A 15,092-nucleotide genomic window follows, 5' to 3' on the forward strand; every position below is an offset into this window, starting at 1 on the left:
TGACCTAAAGACACAACAATGAACTTTCTGGTCCACAATGCTTCACTCTTTCCCTGTGTCCACTCAGGGTGGAGAATCCTTGGTCCCCAAGGGGCCATGTTCTGGTCCCCAGGACATTGCTGGAGCCCCCCATGGGAAGGATCTCCTTGCCGTCGCCTTCCAAAGCTGCGTTCCTCTCCAATGTTTCACATTTTTGGGGGTGGGGTGTTGCAGGGGGATAGGAAGGGGAGGGCTGGTGTCAAAAACAGTTTGTAATTTACTGGAATCTCCTGGATCTATTTGAAGCTGCAAACCATCCTCTGGATTTGCCCCTCACCTGATGGAGAAGGAAGGTAAATTATGAGGCAAGTCAGCCTCAGTGGAGCTTGTGTACCCAAAGAGACCTGTAAGAGCTCCCGGATCTGGAACAGAATCAAGATGTCCTTTAATTCTCTTGTTTTGGCCTCCTTCCCACCCATGGCTCTCATTGTTTTAGCCAGAGTCAACCAGAAGCCCACAGTGAAACCTCCTGTTGGTGTCTTGGATCAAGGGCCATGAAGATGGAAATCTCTAATGGGGGGATTTTTTGCCAGGCTGTTTTGTCAAGTAAAACAACCCAGTTTTGGGTAAACCAAGTCTTCCAAAGGCAATCAACCAGAAAGAGATGACTTGCCCTTCATGATGCTAGTCTCTGCCCTAAGCAAGTCTCACTTCTGAAGAACTTGGATCTCTATTTCCATGGGAGAACAGTAGTACTCTTAAGCTAAGAAGAGATTGGCTCTACCCCAAGAGTTGGTAGCAACTTTTTTTGAGAACTTAAGGAAGGTTCTGAGAGTACTGGAGGAAGCTGGGTATAAGCCCTTGCACCTTCTCCTAGCCTTCCTTGTCAGAGATGGGCATCTGAAATCAAAACCTATGGAAGTCTTTCCCCTCTTCCCCCACCGCCATCTTGTCTTTATAATGGTCATGCCAGGACTAACTGTTGCGTTCTAGGCTGAAACAAGGAAAGCAAAATTGCCCCCATGTGGTCAGAAAAGGGAGATGGCCTCTTTACCTGTGCTGCAGGTCCTGTCAGTAAGGGTGGCTGGCATCCTTGGGCCTCTTCAACTGGACCTTCAATCTCTTCATGCCAATCTGAAAGCCATTCATGGCCTGGATGGCTGTTTGGGCACTGGATGGGTTGTCAAAGCTCACAAAACCTGGAGGCCAGAGCAGAGGGGGAAGGGTTGCTAAGTTAGGGGGGCTTGTCCAGAAGAGGGGAGCTCTTCCTTTGACTGTCTCTTGAGAGCATTTAGTAAGGCCAATAACTTTTGATTGACTTTATTATCTATCCTTTAAACAAACTGATCCAAAAGTTTTGGTCCTCCCTGGGGAAAAAATGGTGTACAACTCTTTGTACTTTTAGAAAAACAAGGCCTAGAAAGGTAAAAGGCTAGAAAACCTGAGGCCAATGGTGATAGCAAGTGGCCTACAAACTCCCAAGAATGCTCTGAACCACACTAAGATGGAATTAGGAAATACTAAACAAAATTTAAAAATATAGTAAGACGTAGAAAATCATCACATTCTAAAATCAAGTCAATACGAGGCCTGCAGACATCCTAAGGTACCGCTTAGCAGTCTCCAGTTCTATTTGAGTTTGATACCACTAATATAGAGAAATATAGACATAGAACTAGAATACCCATGTTCCTATTCCAGCTCAACCCTTAATATAAGATTGATAAAGAAGACTATTACCTCTCTGAGCCTTGGTTTTCTTATTTAGAGAATACTTTGTATAAGCCACCTTACAGGGTAATGCTCAAAAGTCTGCATTGGAGGGAATTTCCTATCATTGGGGGTGTCCAAGAGTCAATTGTAAAGATTTATGCATTGAGTAAGAGGGGAGGTTAGCTGACTTTTGAAAAATCAGTTCTCCTTTTGCTATGAGATCATGTACCTTTTACCTGATGTCCTCCCTCTTTTTCAGTCCTAGACCCATCTTTAGCCCTCACCTTCGTCTCCGTTCAACATCCTTCCTTCCTTGCTCTACCAGCCCGTGCTCTGCCTTCAGTTTCCTCCCTTCTCATTTTTAATCCTGTAGTCGACCAACTCACTTGTAGCCTGTCTCTTGTCCTGCAACCCATAATCCCTTGCCTCCTTGTCCAAATGTTGCACCTGCTTCACTAAATCTCAACCTTGGATCATGTTCTCCTCTCCTGCCTTAGTTTTATTAGTTCCTTTTAATGTACTGCTGGAAAAAAAAGATGCTTTCATTTCCTAAAACCATTCCGACTGCAGCCTTGGCCAGATTTTATCATACAATTTCAACTGGGTCTTTACTGCTGCACTGAAATCTTTTTATTCTTCTCTGACTGATTACACTCTGCACAGTGGCTATTCTCAGGTCCTTTCAATCCTCTATCACCCCCTCTGACCTCTCTAGCAGAGGCCTTTGCTTCTTCTTTGACTGAAAAAATAAAGGTTGGCCCCAGTGGTCTCTGCTTCCCTCTACCATATCTCTTCATTGTTCCCCATTCTCTCCTTGGCTCCAATTTCTCACAAAGAGATGATGTTCTCAGTAAGGTTAACCTTTCTTATATGCCGGATCATTCCCTTTGAGTTTGCTAACATAGATATTTCCTATCTCTTCTCTTAAAGTTCTCCTTATCCACAGACTCTTTCTCTGCTACCTAAACAAATGTTCAAGTCTCCCCACCCATTAAAAATATCTACGTTAACTCTGGCACTTTCTCAGGTTACTATTTTATATCTCTCTCTTCCCTTTAGGCAGTTTATTTGGTGAAACAGAGGCAGAAAGTCCTGTGTTCAGTGCTGTGTGCTCAGACATTTAACTAGTTGTATGACCCTGGACAAGTCACTTTATCTTTTTATGTCTCAACTTCTTCATCTGCAAAATAGGGCTAATATCCCAGGGTTATTTTGAGAGTTAAGTGAGATGTTTGTAAAATGTTTTACAAACCTTAAAGAACTATCTATCTAAAAAATGCTAGTTATTATTCATATCTCACTCTTAGAAAGACTGCACGTGTTGCTTACCTCTCCTTAACTCCCTTTGTTCTACCTTTCAATCCCTACTACTCATTTGGAAATATTATCTTTAGGGTGTCAGTATTAAAGCTGATAGCCCTTCCCCAGTTTTTCTCCTTGACCCTTCTTAACTTTCTGATACAGTTAATAACCCTCTCCTCTTGGATATACTCCTTGCCTGGCTGCCTTCATGATCTCCTGCGTACTCTTCAGGGTCTTTTGCCTAATTCAACTGAACAAACATCTCCTAAGTCACTACCTTGTGTCCCAGAAACTAGAGATATAGATAAAAAAGAAACAGTCCCTTCCCTCAAGGAGTTTACATGCTACTGGGAGATATAACCTCAAGTAAATATAAATGTAATGTCAAAATATTTTGGAGATATCCTGTTTCCCAGAGCCAAGGCCTCACTCTCTGGAAAAATGTATTGCTTGGACCAACACCAGATATTCACTGAGGGATTTAGCTCCCCCTATTTCCCAAGGTCATCCATCAAATGTTTACAGTTCTTGTTCCTTGTGATCACCAAGTACTGTACTCTTGTTCCCCTCACAGAACTCTGGTTCAGTATCCCACAGAGCAATCACTACCCCCGGACTTGAGACAATGACTGTTCCCACAGGAACCAAGATGCCTATATTGTACCAAGAAATTCCATCCATGAGAATTGTCTCAAGACTTAAGAATGATTGTGTTGTGAATCAATCTCCTTTCCTGTATATAAATGGCCCTAGACTCAACAGCATAAGTCCTTCTTCTTAGGAGGTGGGGATTATGCTTTTAGGCATAATTTTTTTTTCACTCTGAAATTAAACTTCCGTTTGTATCTTGACTCTCCTGTTTTTAGCCTGCTCTTTTTTTATTCCAGTCACCCACAAATGAGAGGCCAGTTGACATTAAGTACCAAGTAATAGTAATTTCAAAGATGGAAGTGTACTAGGGAATTCAGAAAAGGTGATGACCCCCAAATTGGTAGGAATTATATAAGGTGGAGGTGAGGAATGAATATATTCTAGATTTGGGGGACTACTCGTACACCAGAATTGAGGTAGAAGATGGAGCAATGTCATATCTAAGACATGTCTAACAAACCAATATGACTGTAGTAGAGCACACAAGGGGAGAAATAGGACAAATTGGACAAGTAAGTGGCCACCATCTAGTGGAGAGCTTTCCATGCCAGAGAGGAGTTTGTATTTTTATCCTAAAGGAAATAAGAAACTACTGATAATTTTTTAAAGAAAGGGGGAGTTCTTTGTTCAGAATAGTATTTTAGGAATGGCAATATTGCAGCTGTTGTGGAGGCTGGGTTGAAGAGAGATGGAAAGTAGGGAAACCAGTTAGGAGACATTGTAATAATCCAGGCCAGATTTGATAAGGGTTCAAACTAGGTTAAGGGATAGGAATGGATAGGAATGCAGGAGATGTTGGAGAGAGAGGTTTCAAAGGACTTCCCAACTGATTGTATTTGAGTGTTGAAAGAACTGGAAGCACTGGATCCAAGGACCTGGGTTCAAATACCACTTCTAATGCTTCCTACCTATGTGATCTTAGACAAGTAAATTAACTTCCCTGGGTCACTGCAAGGTGAAGAAATTGGCCTCGTTGTCTTCAGTCCTTTCCAGTGCTGTAATCTTATGATATAGGTAGAACAAGTGATAACTAAAAAGCTGGGTTTCCCCCGCTAGAATTCACTTAGGAATCACTTGTCAGGAGAGATCTGGAAAGACCTCCCAGGATATCTGTGGAGGATTTGTAGAAGAATATAGACAAAATCCTTCAAAATGATGAAGATGCCACAGGTCATGTCATATTCCTTTCCTGAACCTTCAGAGATTCCCTGTAGCCTAAAGGAAGACGCTGACCACTTTACCTGGCCTTGAATAAAGTCCTTCACAATTTGGCTACCATTTATCTCTCCAGACTGATTTCATCCTGCTCCTATGTCCTCCAGCTCATCTATTAGATGCTTCTGAAAGTCTGTTCCCTGTCTCTGGGCCTCTCCCTCCAGGCCTGAACTGGGACTCTCCTCACTTTTTCTTCTTGGGATCCCCTAGTTTCCTCCAAGGCATCTCTCAGGTACCCCCACCTACAATAAGCCTTCCTTGACCTGCCCCTTGGATAATTATCAATGTTTTTTCCCCTCCTCAAATTATTTTGTACTTACTTGTGTTTGCCCTCATTAAAAATGTTAAGTAATCCATCTGTGACTTGATTGATAAGGATGCCTTCTATGACTGGTTCAACAGTAGGCAGTTGTGTTCAGATCCCCGGACCCCTCTGTGGATCAATTCATTTAATTAGCCCCTCTAACAGTTCTAGTCCATATCTCTCCATCTTGGTTGAAATCTTAGGCCAATATTCACAAACTTTATGACTCAAAATAGCAGAGAATCATAGATTTGAGTTAGAATGAATTCAGAGGCTCAAATGCTCACCCCACCCCAATCCCATTTATTTTATCACTTTCCTATTCTCATGTGATTATTTTTCCCTTTCTCTTAAGTGCTAATAGAAAGTTGTTTGTTTTTTTTTAATTCCTCTTTAGGGGCAGATAGGTGGCACAGTGGATAGAATGCTGGCCCTAGAGTCAGGAGGACCTGAGTTCAAATTTGACTTCAAACACTTAATAATTACCTAGCTGTTGCCCCTAAATTAAGATACAGAGATGCATTAAAACACTCAAAGATTACTCAGCTGCTGTCATGAATTAGTCACAGAGCCAGAATTCAGTCTTTTCAAGGTTGTAAGCAATAGAGAATAACATATTGATCAGGGTGCTAGATTTGGAGTCAGGGTGACTTGGGTTTGATTCTGCTTTCTAGTTGTGGGACCACAAGGAAGTTCCTTAAATTCTATGAATCTCAGATTATTCATTGTTTCCTTGGGAATTAGTTATACCTATTTATTTCCTTTGGATAATGAATGAAAAGCAATTTTTAAGCCTTAAAGTGTTATATAAATAAATGTCTGCTGTTGTAATTTTGGTAAAATAATAATAATGATGATGATGATGATGATGATGATGATGATGATGATGATGATGATGATACTTAGCTGTATGACCTTGGGCAAGTCACTTAACACAATTGCCTTTCAAACAAAAAAAATACTCTTTGGGGTTCAAAGGCATATAAGAAAAATTTATTTTGATTTAGAAATCTGGTGCCCCAGCCCGTTAGGATGTCAGCTATTGTGAAAGACAGATCAGGGGAACAAAATACAGGAAGACCCAGAACCATTTGGGAATTCTGAGCCTGGATTCCTTTCCTGTCCATATTCTGGTTGACCATCACTGCAGGTCCAAGCCTGGGCAATGATTATTTCCACTATCACCATTCTCAAGGGTGTACAAACATGCCTTTTTTTAAGAAAAAAAAATGGAATAAGTTTCTTTGGGACATTCTATTCTTAGGTTAAGATGGATGTAAGTTTCATCATGGTCTGGAATTGGAAATGTTGACCCTGGGGATTGGGAGGCTTAGGAGAGAGTTGTAGAATCCTAGAAGGTCAGAACTGGGAGGGACTCCTGGAGCAGCTAGTTCAATGCTTTCTTCTTGCGTCCATCCCATCCTCTACAGTGAGGATGTTGACCACATTTGTGGAAAGTCAGTCACAAGGAGGTATCATGCCTTGAAGGAGCAACAGCTCATTCCAAGGATAAAGAAGGAGTTAGAAACCATGCCATAGAAGGATCAGTTTGTGGGAACTGGGAATATTTAACCTGGAGCAGACTGGGGGGTATGATGGGAAGAGGGAGAACAATGCTATCTTCCATTATCTGAACAACCATCATGGATCCAACTGAGCCAACTGTGTTGTGTGGGTACTCATTTTTTCCCCTATCACCTGGAATGCCTCTTCATCCTTGTCCTCACCTCCCCCTTTTCTTCTACAATTCCTCCACACTCCTCAAGGCCAAATAATAACCATTTTCTTCTGGTTTCCCAGCTGCATGTGTTCTCTCTCCTAAGATCTCATTACAGCTTGTTCCAGTTCTATTTACATCAAGTGCCCAATGACTTTCAATATTCAGGCAATGAACTCTCTAAGAACAGGGTTTCAGTCTTCCTCAGTAATGAACCCACAAGAGGTGCCATGTTCATTGGCTGAAGGAGTAGAGGTGAAAGTCATCATGGAATTGGACTTGGTCTTCCTCTAGCACTGTGACCAATCGCTTATACCTTCTATTGACCTAGGGATCTGTGCTGGCTTGCTGATGGGTAGGGTGGTCGCTTACCGAAGCACTTGCTCTGGTTAGTGGCTCTGTCCATGAACACCTTGGAGGAGATGATGTTGCCAAAGGGCAGGAACATTTGCATCAGCTCGCTGTCTCCAAACTCCTGGGGGAGGTGGTAGATAAACAGGTTACAGCCTTCGGGACCTGCAGGTAGGGGGAGAGAAAGACATAAAGCCCCCAAGGAGAGGAGATGGGACCCCACTAGGATCCTGAGCACCCGATCATGCAGAGGGTAGTGTAACCACTCAAGACACAAGACCAAGCAATCTTCAGGAAGAAGAAGAACTGAGTCAAGCCCATCCTGCACTAGGGCAGCTTTATAGTCTGGAATTTAGGTTTTGATAGAAATTAAGGCAAAAAAATGCCTCAAGGTAACTCAGTCACTCACATATATGCAAAATATCTTGCATGTGAATAATAAATCCCAACCCTCTCACCTTGAAGTTGCGAATGCTTTAGGGTTTCTCATCCATTCCCCTTCCTCACCAGAACCCAAGGAGAGAGATGGAGCAGGGGTCATCTCCATTTTAGAGCAGAGGCTGAGAGCCACCAAGGACAGAAACCAACAACAAAACCCAGGCTGGTGTTTTCCCTATATTCTTCTGCTATCTAAAAACCTATATGGATTGCTGGTGACTGAGCATAAGGGAGCTTGGGACTTGGGCATAGGAAAAGGGATAGCTTTTTGTGAGGGCTCTAAGCAGGGGCCCTGAAATGCACCCCTTGATACAATATAAATTTTGGTGTCATGGACTGAAGTTAGAAGGTCTGGGTTCCAATCTCCATATTACCTGTGTGATCTTGGGTAAGTATTTCCCCTCTCTGAGCCTTGGTTTCCTTAAAATGAGAGGGTTGGACTATATGGTCACTAAGGTGCTTGGTGGTTCTAAATCTCAGGATTTTATGATGCACTTTGGGATCGTTCAGGCCACTGTTGTCTTCCACTGGACAGATATGTCAGAGGCATTGATATGTTTGCTATTCGTTTTGAGAGGCAGGATGCCTCTTGAGTTGCAAGTTGGATAATTCTAGACAAGTTGTACAACCCCTCTGAGTTTCAGTTCTATGACCTGTAAAATGGAGATAACCATCCCTTCCCCCCACTATTGACCTCTTATAAGGTGATGTGATAACCATCTTGGGGCATCCTTAGATTAAAAGACTCTTGTTCAAAGAACTCTCTTCTTTCGACACAGAACCTGTGTCAGTCACAACCACATAAAATGGCCCCAGCGACATAAACTGAAGGCCTCAATGAAATTAGACATGACCTAAAAGAAATCAGATGGGGACCCAGGAACATATGTACAAAGAAACTCAAAAGGCCTCCATTTCCCAAGGAACCCTGGGGAAAACTGACCCAACATTATAGGTAGGGAAGGTCTGGAAGCTATTCTGCAGGCCAGATGGTTTTTAGCTTATGGCATATTTAAGAGTCATAGTGCATATCCTTCTTGGGGTGTGATTATTCAGGGTTTGGGGGGTAGAGGAGGTGGCAGAGGAACCTTGTCCCTTCCCCTGTTAACAATCTGTTATGGCCAGTTTTATCTCATTTCCCCCTGCCTTTGGTTTGAACTGATCTCACCTTCCTTTGCACCTCATAGACCTTATCATGTTCTTCTCATTACTTTAATTTTGTGTAACTTTACTGATGCAGATGTAAAGGAAGCAGAACCAAAAGAACATTGTACGTGTTAACACCAACATTGTGAGTCATTGGATGGTGCTATCCCCATCCAGAGGGGAAAAAACAAAACAAAACAAAAAACCCTACAGAATCTGAATGAACACTATACTCACTTTTTAAAAATGTCTCCTATGTATCTGTTTCCTATCTCATGGATTTCTTTTTCCCCCCTTAATCCTAATTCCTCATACCAAAAATGACTAATCTGTAAACATGTTAAATATAAATACATATGTTCACTGCTGAGGGGGGTGGGGGATGGGAAGGGAAGGTGGAAGTAAATTATTTAACTTTAAAATGTGCATATAAATATATATATATATATATATATATGGATGAATGTTGAAAAACTTCATAACATGTAATTGGAAAAATAACCTCAACTGAAAAAAAAATTGTGTATCCTTCTGCTTAGCCCCCTTCCCAACTTTGATCTCTTCAGGGATAGATCTGTCTTCTCCACCTCTGTGTCTTTATCAGCTAGCCCAATCCAGAGTCAGTGTATTGAATCTTTGATCTCTTTGATCTCATTCTGTCTTCTGGGATTATTAACTTCATTTTACAGAGGGAGGAAACTGAGTCTCATTAGAGGGAATGAACTTGTCTTGGGTCCCCAGGATGGCATAAACATGAGGGTAGAAATAGGGAGGGACCAGGATAGTCTCACCTTCTCGTTGCTGTTGTTGCTGGATGATGGGTGGAGGCTGTGGGACGCTGTGGGCAATGGGTGTGATGGCCGCAGTTGGATACATTGCTGGGGAAAGGGAAACAGAGGGTGAAGTATGGGATGAAGCTAGGCAAGAGGTGGTTGAGCAACAGGGAGGTAGGCCTACCTGTGTATTGTTGTACTCCTGAGAAGGCTGGGTGGAGGGTCTCAGCCATTGAGGGACTCTGAGCTGGAGAAGAGACCAAGGGCTGAAGATGACCTTGAAGAAGGGGAAGCACCCTCACCATTCTGTGAACTCTTCCCCCCAGCCTCCCTCACCCCTACCACCACCTGCCACACCAGGGACTAGGAACTGGATGAAAAATGAAGAGCTACGTTGGGTGATTCTAGAGGGAAATTTGACCCAAGACAGAGGTCATAGGGTCACAGAAACCAAAGCTAAAAGGGACCCTAGGGATCCATGAATCTAAACTCATATTAAAGGGGAAGAAATAAAAGCCCAATGAATGGAAGGGATTTGCTGGCTGCCACCTTGATAAGCTCTGCTTATTGCCTCCCATTCCCCTTCAGCTTCCCCATGCCCATTTCTTGTCAGCCTCTCTTCATTGCCCTTCATTGTTCCTTTGCCCTCCTTATTCCCAGGCTTCTTTTAAAAGTCTCCCAATCCAAGGCAGCTGGGACATTTGAAACTCTACTCAGCAGAGAACCATCATCCCATTCCTATGTTACCTGGGTAGGGCACAAGGCCATTGGCGTATACAGTTTCTAAGGCTGGATGCCCACCAGGGAAAGGCACCACACCTGCGAAGCCATTGGTGATGGGGGTGACAAGACCTGGCACAGCTGCTGTACCTAGGAGTGGTGGAGAGTGTAGCCCTAGAAGAGGGAGAAGGCCAAGATATTCAATCATCAGGAACATGGGAGGACCCACCTACTCATCCCTCAGCCCTGGGTGCCTTCCCTCTTGGGAATTCTTGGACCGAACTTTAGTTTTGTTATATTGGGCTCACGTAGAGTCCTGAGAGAGGGTTATCCTAGATTATATTCTTTCAGAATCTGAATATTTCATTTAGTCTTCTAGACTTTCCCCATTTTATAGAGGGAAAAAGTGAGATCCAGAGATGGGAAAAGTCTGAGGCCAAACAGCTATGAGTATGAAAGATGAGATTTCTTGACTCTAGTTCCTCCAAACATTGCACACTTTCTAGAGTCTGGCTACCTGGGGCTCATACTGACCACTCACCAGATGCCGGGGCGATGGGTGTAGCAGGAATCCCATTGAGGCTTACAGCGCCAATTTGCTGGATGTGGCAGGGGGAGAAGGCCACACCTGGACTCAGGTAGCTGCCATGAGAGGTGGACAGCACTGTGGTTTGCTGCTGCATAAGCTGAGGCCAGACAGAACAAGCTGATGTGACAATGGTTGAAAAGTTTCCTCCTCCATTTTCCCTTCCTCTTCCTTCCCCTCTCCCTCCTCCATTTCTCCTTCCTCCTTTTCCTCTTCTTCCTCTTTCTCCTCCATTCCCCTTCCTCCTCCTTCTCCTCTTCCTCCTCCATTTCCCCCTCTTCCTCCATTTCCCCTTCTTCCTCCATTTCCCCTTCCTCCTCCATTTCCCCTTCCTCCTCCTCCTCCTCCTCCTCCTCCTCCTCCTCCATTTCCCCTTCCTTCTTCTCCTCCCCCTCTTCTTCCTCCTCCTCTTCCGCCCCCTCCCCTTCTCCTGGGACCCAGGAGAACAGGACCAAGGGATGGAACTGTTGTTTCCAAGGGTCTAACCCTAGTCCCCAATCCAACTGCTCCTCTGTCTGACCACAAGGGGGCATCAGACTCCACTGAGAGCGGCCCGGCAAGGCTGAGGGATGCAGACAGGCACAATCCCACACCTGGGATCTCCCTGGCCCCAGGCCCTCTCAGCCCCCTCCTCCAGGGACAGCTCCCCACAGAGGACCCACCCCAAACCATGCCATTCTTTTTGGGCAGGGAGAGATTGACCTCTCAGGAGCCCTGGACTTTCCCCCCTGTGTCCTCTAACCTGTATCAGAATGGAGGTGGGGAGGGGTCCATGGGGAGGGAACAGAGACCCAGGGCCAAGGCTTAGTGTGATAGAGAGGGATCCCTACTTCCTGTCCCCAGGGAGCAGACCCCCCTCTCTTCCTACTTCTCTCTTTTTCTTTTCCTCCCATCCTCCCCGAAACAAAACCTGATAGAGGAATGTAAACACACTACAGAAAAGAAAGATGGAAATATAGAGATAGACAGATAGATACAACAGAGAGAACTGAGTAGGGAAATAGAGACAGGAAAGGAGAGAGACCTAAGCAGAGAAGAATTGAGTCAGAGAGACACTGGGGGTAGACAAACAGAGATGAGAGGTGAGAAACAGAGGCCGAGCGGAAATAAGATTGGCCTGGAGAAATAGATAGATGGCAGGGATGGAAAGAGACAGACAGACAAACAGATAAAACTGAGGCCAGTAGGGTCAGGGTCAGGTGGAAGGGAAGGGAGAGGAAGAGACGCAAAGATGCAGGAAGACAGAGACATCATTGCTGAGAAATGGGGATAGGGATACTCACAGCCTGAGCATAGGCACTGTAGGGGCTGAAGGGCAGTGTAAGGGATGGTGTGAAGATGCCCAGCTGGCCTACCATCTGCTGCATTCTCCGAAGGGTCCGTTCCTTATCTGTGTCTGCGAACTTCACCACCAGGCTGGAGGAGGCACCCTGGGCAAGGGGCAAGGGCCAGGGAGAGAGAGAAGGGCAGCAAGAAGCCAGGGGCCAGGCAAGGTCTTCCCCTCTCCCCCACTCCCCAAGCTTGACCAGTCCGTGAAAATGACACAAATACATCTGCGCATAAGCACACCCACACGCACCCACACGGCACCCTGTGTCCATCTAGAGCTGAGCCTTAGTGGTCCCAGCCCAACAGAGTCACTCCCACACAGACCCACCAAAATGGCAGGTGACTGGAGAAACGTTCACGTAGGCGAGTGTTGACATGACCACAAGATAGATGGAGAGTCAGGCAGGCAGAGTGACCATCCATCTTCCCTAGCAGGGGACCAGGAGAGAGGAGCAAGGAGACGGGGACACAACCCTGGGCTCCCTTACTCTCTTATCCACACATAGATACATTTTTCATAAAATATCAGAGTTGGAAATGACCTTAGAGACCACCAAGTTTAATCCTGTTTATAAAGGGGGAAACTGAGGCATGGATTAAGGCAAAAGACTTGTCTAAGGTCACACAGTAAGGTGAGGAAGAACTGGGAACAGAACCCAGGCCTTCTGTGGAGTCCATGGCGAGAGAATGACATTATCCCATCATTGCATGCCCACTTACAGCTTCTGAATGGATGTCTGCCTTGACTTCATACTCATCCCCACCTACCACCAGGTCCTCCTCCTGCTTTCCCTGTCTTAAGTAGCCTTTCTGAGTTGGCTGGAACCTCATTTTGTCCACACTCCCTCTCTGTGTAGGACTACACCCAGAACACCCAACTCCAACCAGTCTGGAAGAGCTGATTGTTAAATTTTCAGTGGTAACATTTACACTTCAGAAATCAGCAAAAGCTGCAAATAAGGGCTGGATTTACTACTTTGCTGATTGCCTGTTAATCATATAGGTTAAACTTAAAAACGTGCTGTTGCATATATTATTGTTTGCTTCTTTTCTTTCTTTTTTGGAGAGCTGGTTATTAAACATTTATGAGCACATTACAACCCTAATTGGGGCCTACAGAATCTCAGAATTGAATGAGCCATTCTCAGTCACCATCTAGTCCAATCTGCACCTGAAAAATAACCCTCCAATGCAATATGACCAACAAGAAGTGATTTAACTTTTATTTAAGGAGGAAAAAAGAACCTCTACCTGCTAGGCAATCTATTTCACTAAGCTAATTGTTTAGAAGTTTTTTCTTGCATTAAAACCTAAATTTGCATCTTTACAACTTCCACTCATTACTCCTCCTTCTTCCCTTTGGGTCTACCTTATCTTCTGCATGGAATCCCTTGAAATACTTAAAGACAGTTATGTCATTCCCCGCCCCCCACCGAGTCCTTCCTTTTCCAGGCCAAGCTTCTCTAGCCTGGATTTCAGACCCTTCTCTTTGACTGTCCTCCATCTTTATCAGCAGCTGCCTTAGAATGTGGCTCCAGGTATGGTCAGACCAGTGTCCCCCATTCCTGTTCCATTGTGGGATAATGTGGATGATGAGGAAGTTACTCTTTATTTGGATCTGAAATTGGTCCTCCTAATCCTCTTGGCTTCCTACAGCCTCTAGTTCTGCCCTAGGCTTGGGCTGAGAAGAAAAAGTCTACTCCACAATGGTCCTTCAGTTATTGGAAGATCATGACCTTCATGGCTGTGGAGATTTCTGCACTTTGGAACGAACATTTCCAGTTTCTTCAGGCTCTCCGACAAGGGCTATTAAAGGAGACTCCTGATCAGCTTGCCTGCCTCCAACTTTTCCCTTTTTTCATGATCTTTTTTTTTTTTTGTATAAATAACTAGCGTCATCTTTCTAAAACCCAGACCTTGTAATGCCTCTCCCCTGTTCAAATACCCTTCTTGCATGACTCTTGAGCAGGAAGCCCAGATTCTTTCATCTGACATTCGAGGCCGTCTCTGATCTTCCTGTAGTCTCTCTCCCCAGTCTTGTTCCATCTCCCTGCCAGGTGCCATCAGCTCTAGCCAGTGGGAACTGTTTGATAGTTCCTGAAGACATCTTACGTTTCCCCACCTGTGGATCTTTGCTTACCTTGCTCTCTCTGCTCTCCCCTACTCATCACCTGATAAGATCCTCCCCATTTTTCAAGCCCCCAATTCAAAAATCACCTCCTCTGGGAGGATGTTTTAGATCATCTGTGATGGGTGAGTAAACCTCCTCTTAAAAATAGGAAGATGTCTAGCTACTGAATGTACATGCCAGCATTCAGTACCATCCCCTTCCCAGGGCAAAACTTCAGGATGAGGGGCTGTGGGGATAAGAATAGGGTTCAAGGTGGGGGCTGTCTCTGTTGGGTGCATGTCTTTGGATAGTGCCAATCAATTATAACTGACTATAGCTTCCCTGTACGTGACTGATCCCCAAGATGGGCAATAACCTCTTCCTCCTCAGGGTCCCAAGTCCGTATCTTTCCTGTGGTCTTTGTCCCATCCTATCATGTATCCCAGTTATCCCGTCTTAGTTCTCTGTTGAGAACTCTTTGAGGGCAGGAACTGGGGCCCAGCCCTGTTCTCTCCCATTATGGCATCCAGTATAGAGAGATGTCCACCGACTCATCTTATACATCAACCACTGGATCTGGAAGAGGCCTCAAAGGCCATCAAGCCAGTGGCCTCTAAAAGATAAGCAAATGGAGGTTCAGAGAGAAGGAGCTTTTTCAAGATCTATTGGATTGGCAGCAAAGTCAGGATTAAGGGCCATATCTTCTGGTTCTGGGATTTGCCCAACCTAGGTGCACTGGGAGGGACTGGGCAACCTAT

The 15,092-nt window shown here is 44.6% G+C and overlaps 1 protein-coding gene across 12 annotated transcripts in view; it reads right to left on the reverse strand.

Moving 5' to 3' along the window:
* Positions 1 to 1,039: 1,039 nt before the first annotated feature.
* Positions 1,040 to 15,092, reverse strand: part of CELF5 (CUGBP Elav-like family member 5) — a 76,940-nt gene continuing 62,887 nt past the window's right edge. For 3 of the 12 annotated variants that reach the window (XM_074204866.1, XM_074204868.1, XM_074204869.1), the window contains 7 exons: positions 12,179 to 12,325; positions 10,851 to 10,995; positions 10,337 to 10,483; positions 9,774 to 9,836; positions 9,608 to 9,694; positions 7,254 to 7,397; positions 1,040 to 1,178 (listed from right to left, as the gene is read on the reverse strand). In XM_074204866.1, the coding sequence (XP_074060967.1) occupies positions 1,051 to 1,178; positions 7,254 to 7,397; positions 9,608 to 9,694; positions 9,774 to 9,836; positions 10,337 to 10,483; positions 10,851 to 10,995; positions 12,179 to 12,325 (861 nt within the window). In that variant the 3' untranslated portion in view covers positions 1,040 to 1,050. Of the gene's footprint in view, positions 1,179 to 7,253; positions 7,398 to 9,607; positions 9,700 to 9,772; positions 9,837 to 10,336; positions 10,484 to 10,850; positions 10,996 to 12,178; positions 12,326 to 15,092 lie in introns of those variants that run through there. The other 9 variants (XM_074204871.1, XM_074204872.1, XM_074204873.1 and 6 more) reach the window with 7 other exon arrangements.

The sequence above is a fragment of the Macrotis lagotis genome, chromosome X (genome assembly GCF_037893015.1).
Source record: "Macrotis lagotis isolate mMagLag1 chromosome X, bilby.v1.9.chrom.fasta, whole genome shotgun sequence".
In the NCBI taxonomy this organism is placed as follows: Eukaryota; Metazoa; Chordata; class Mammalia; order Peramelemorphia; family Peramelidae; genus Macrotis; species Macrotis lagotis.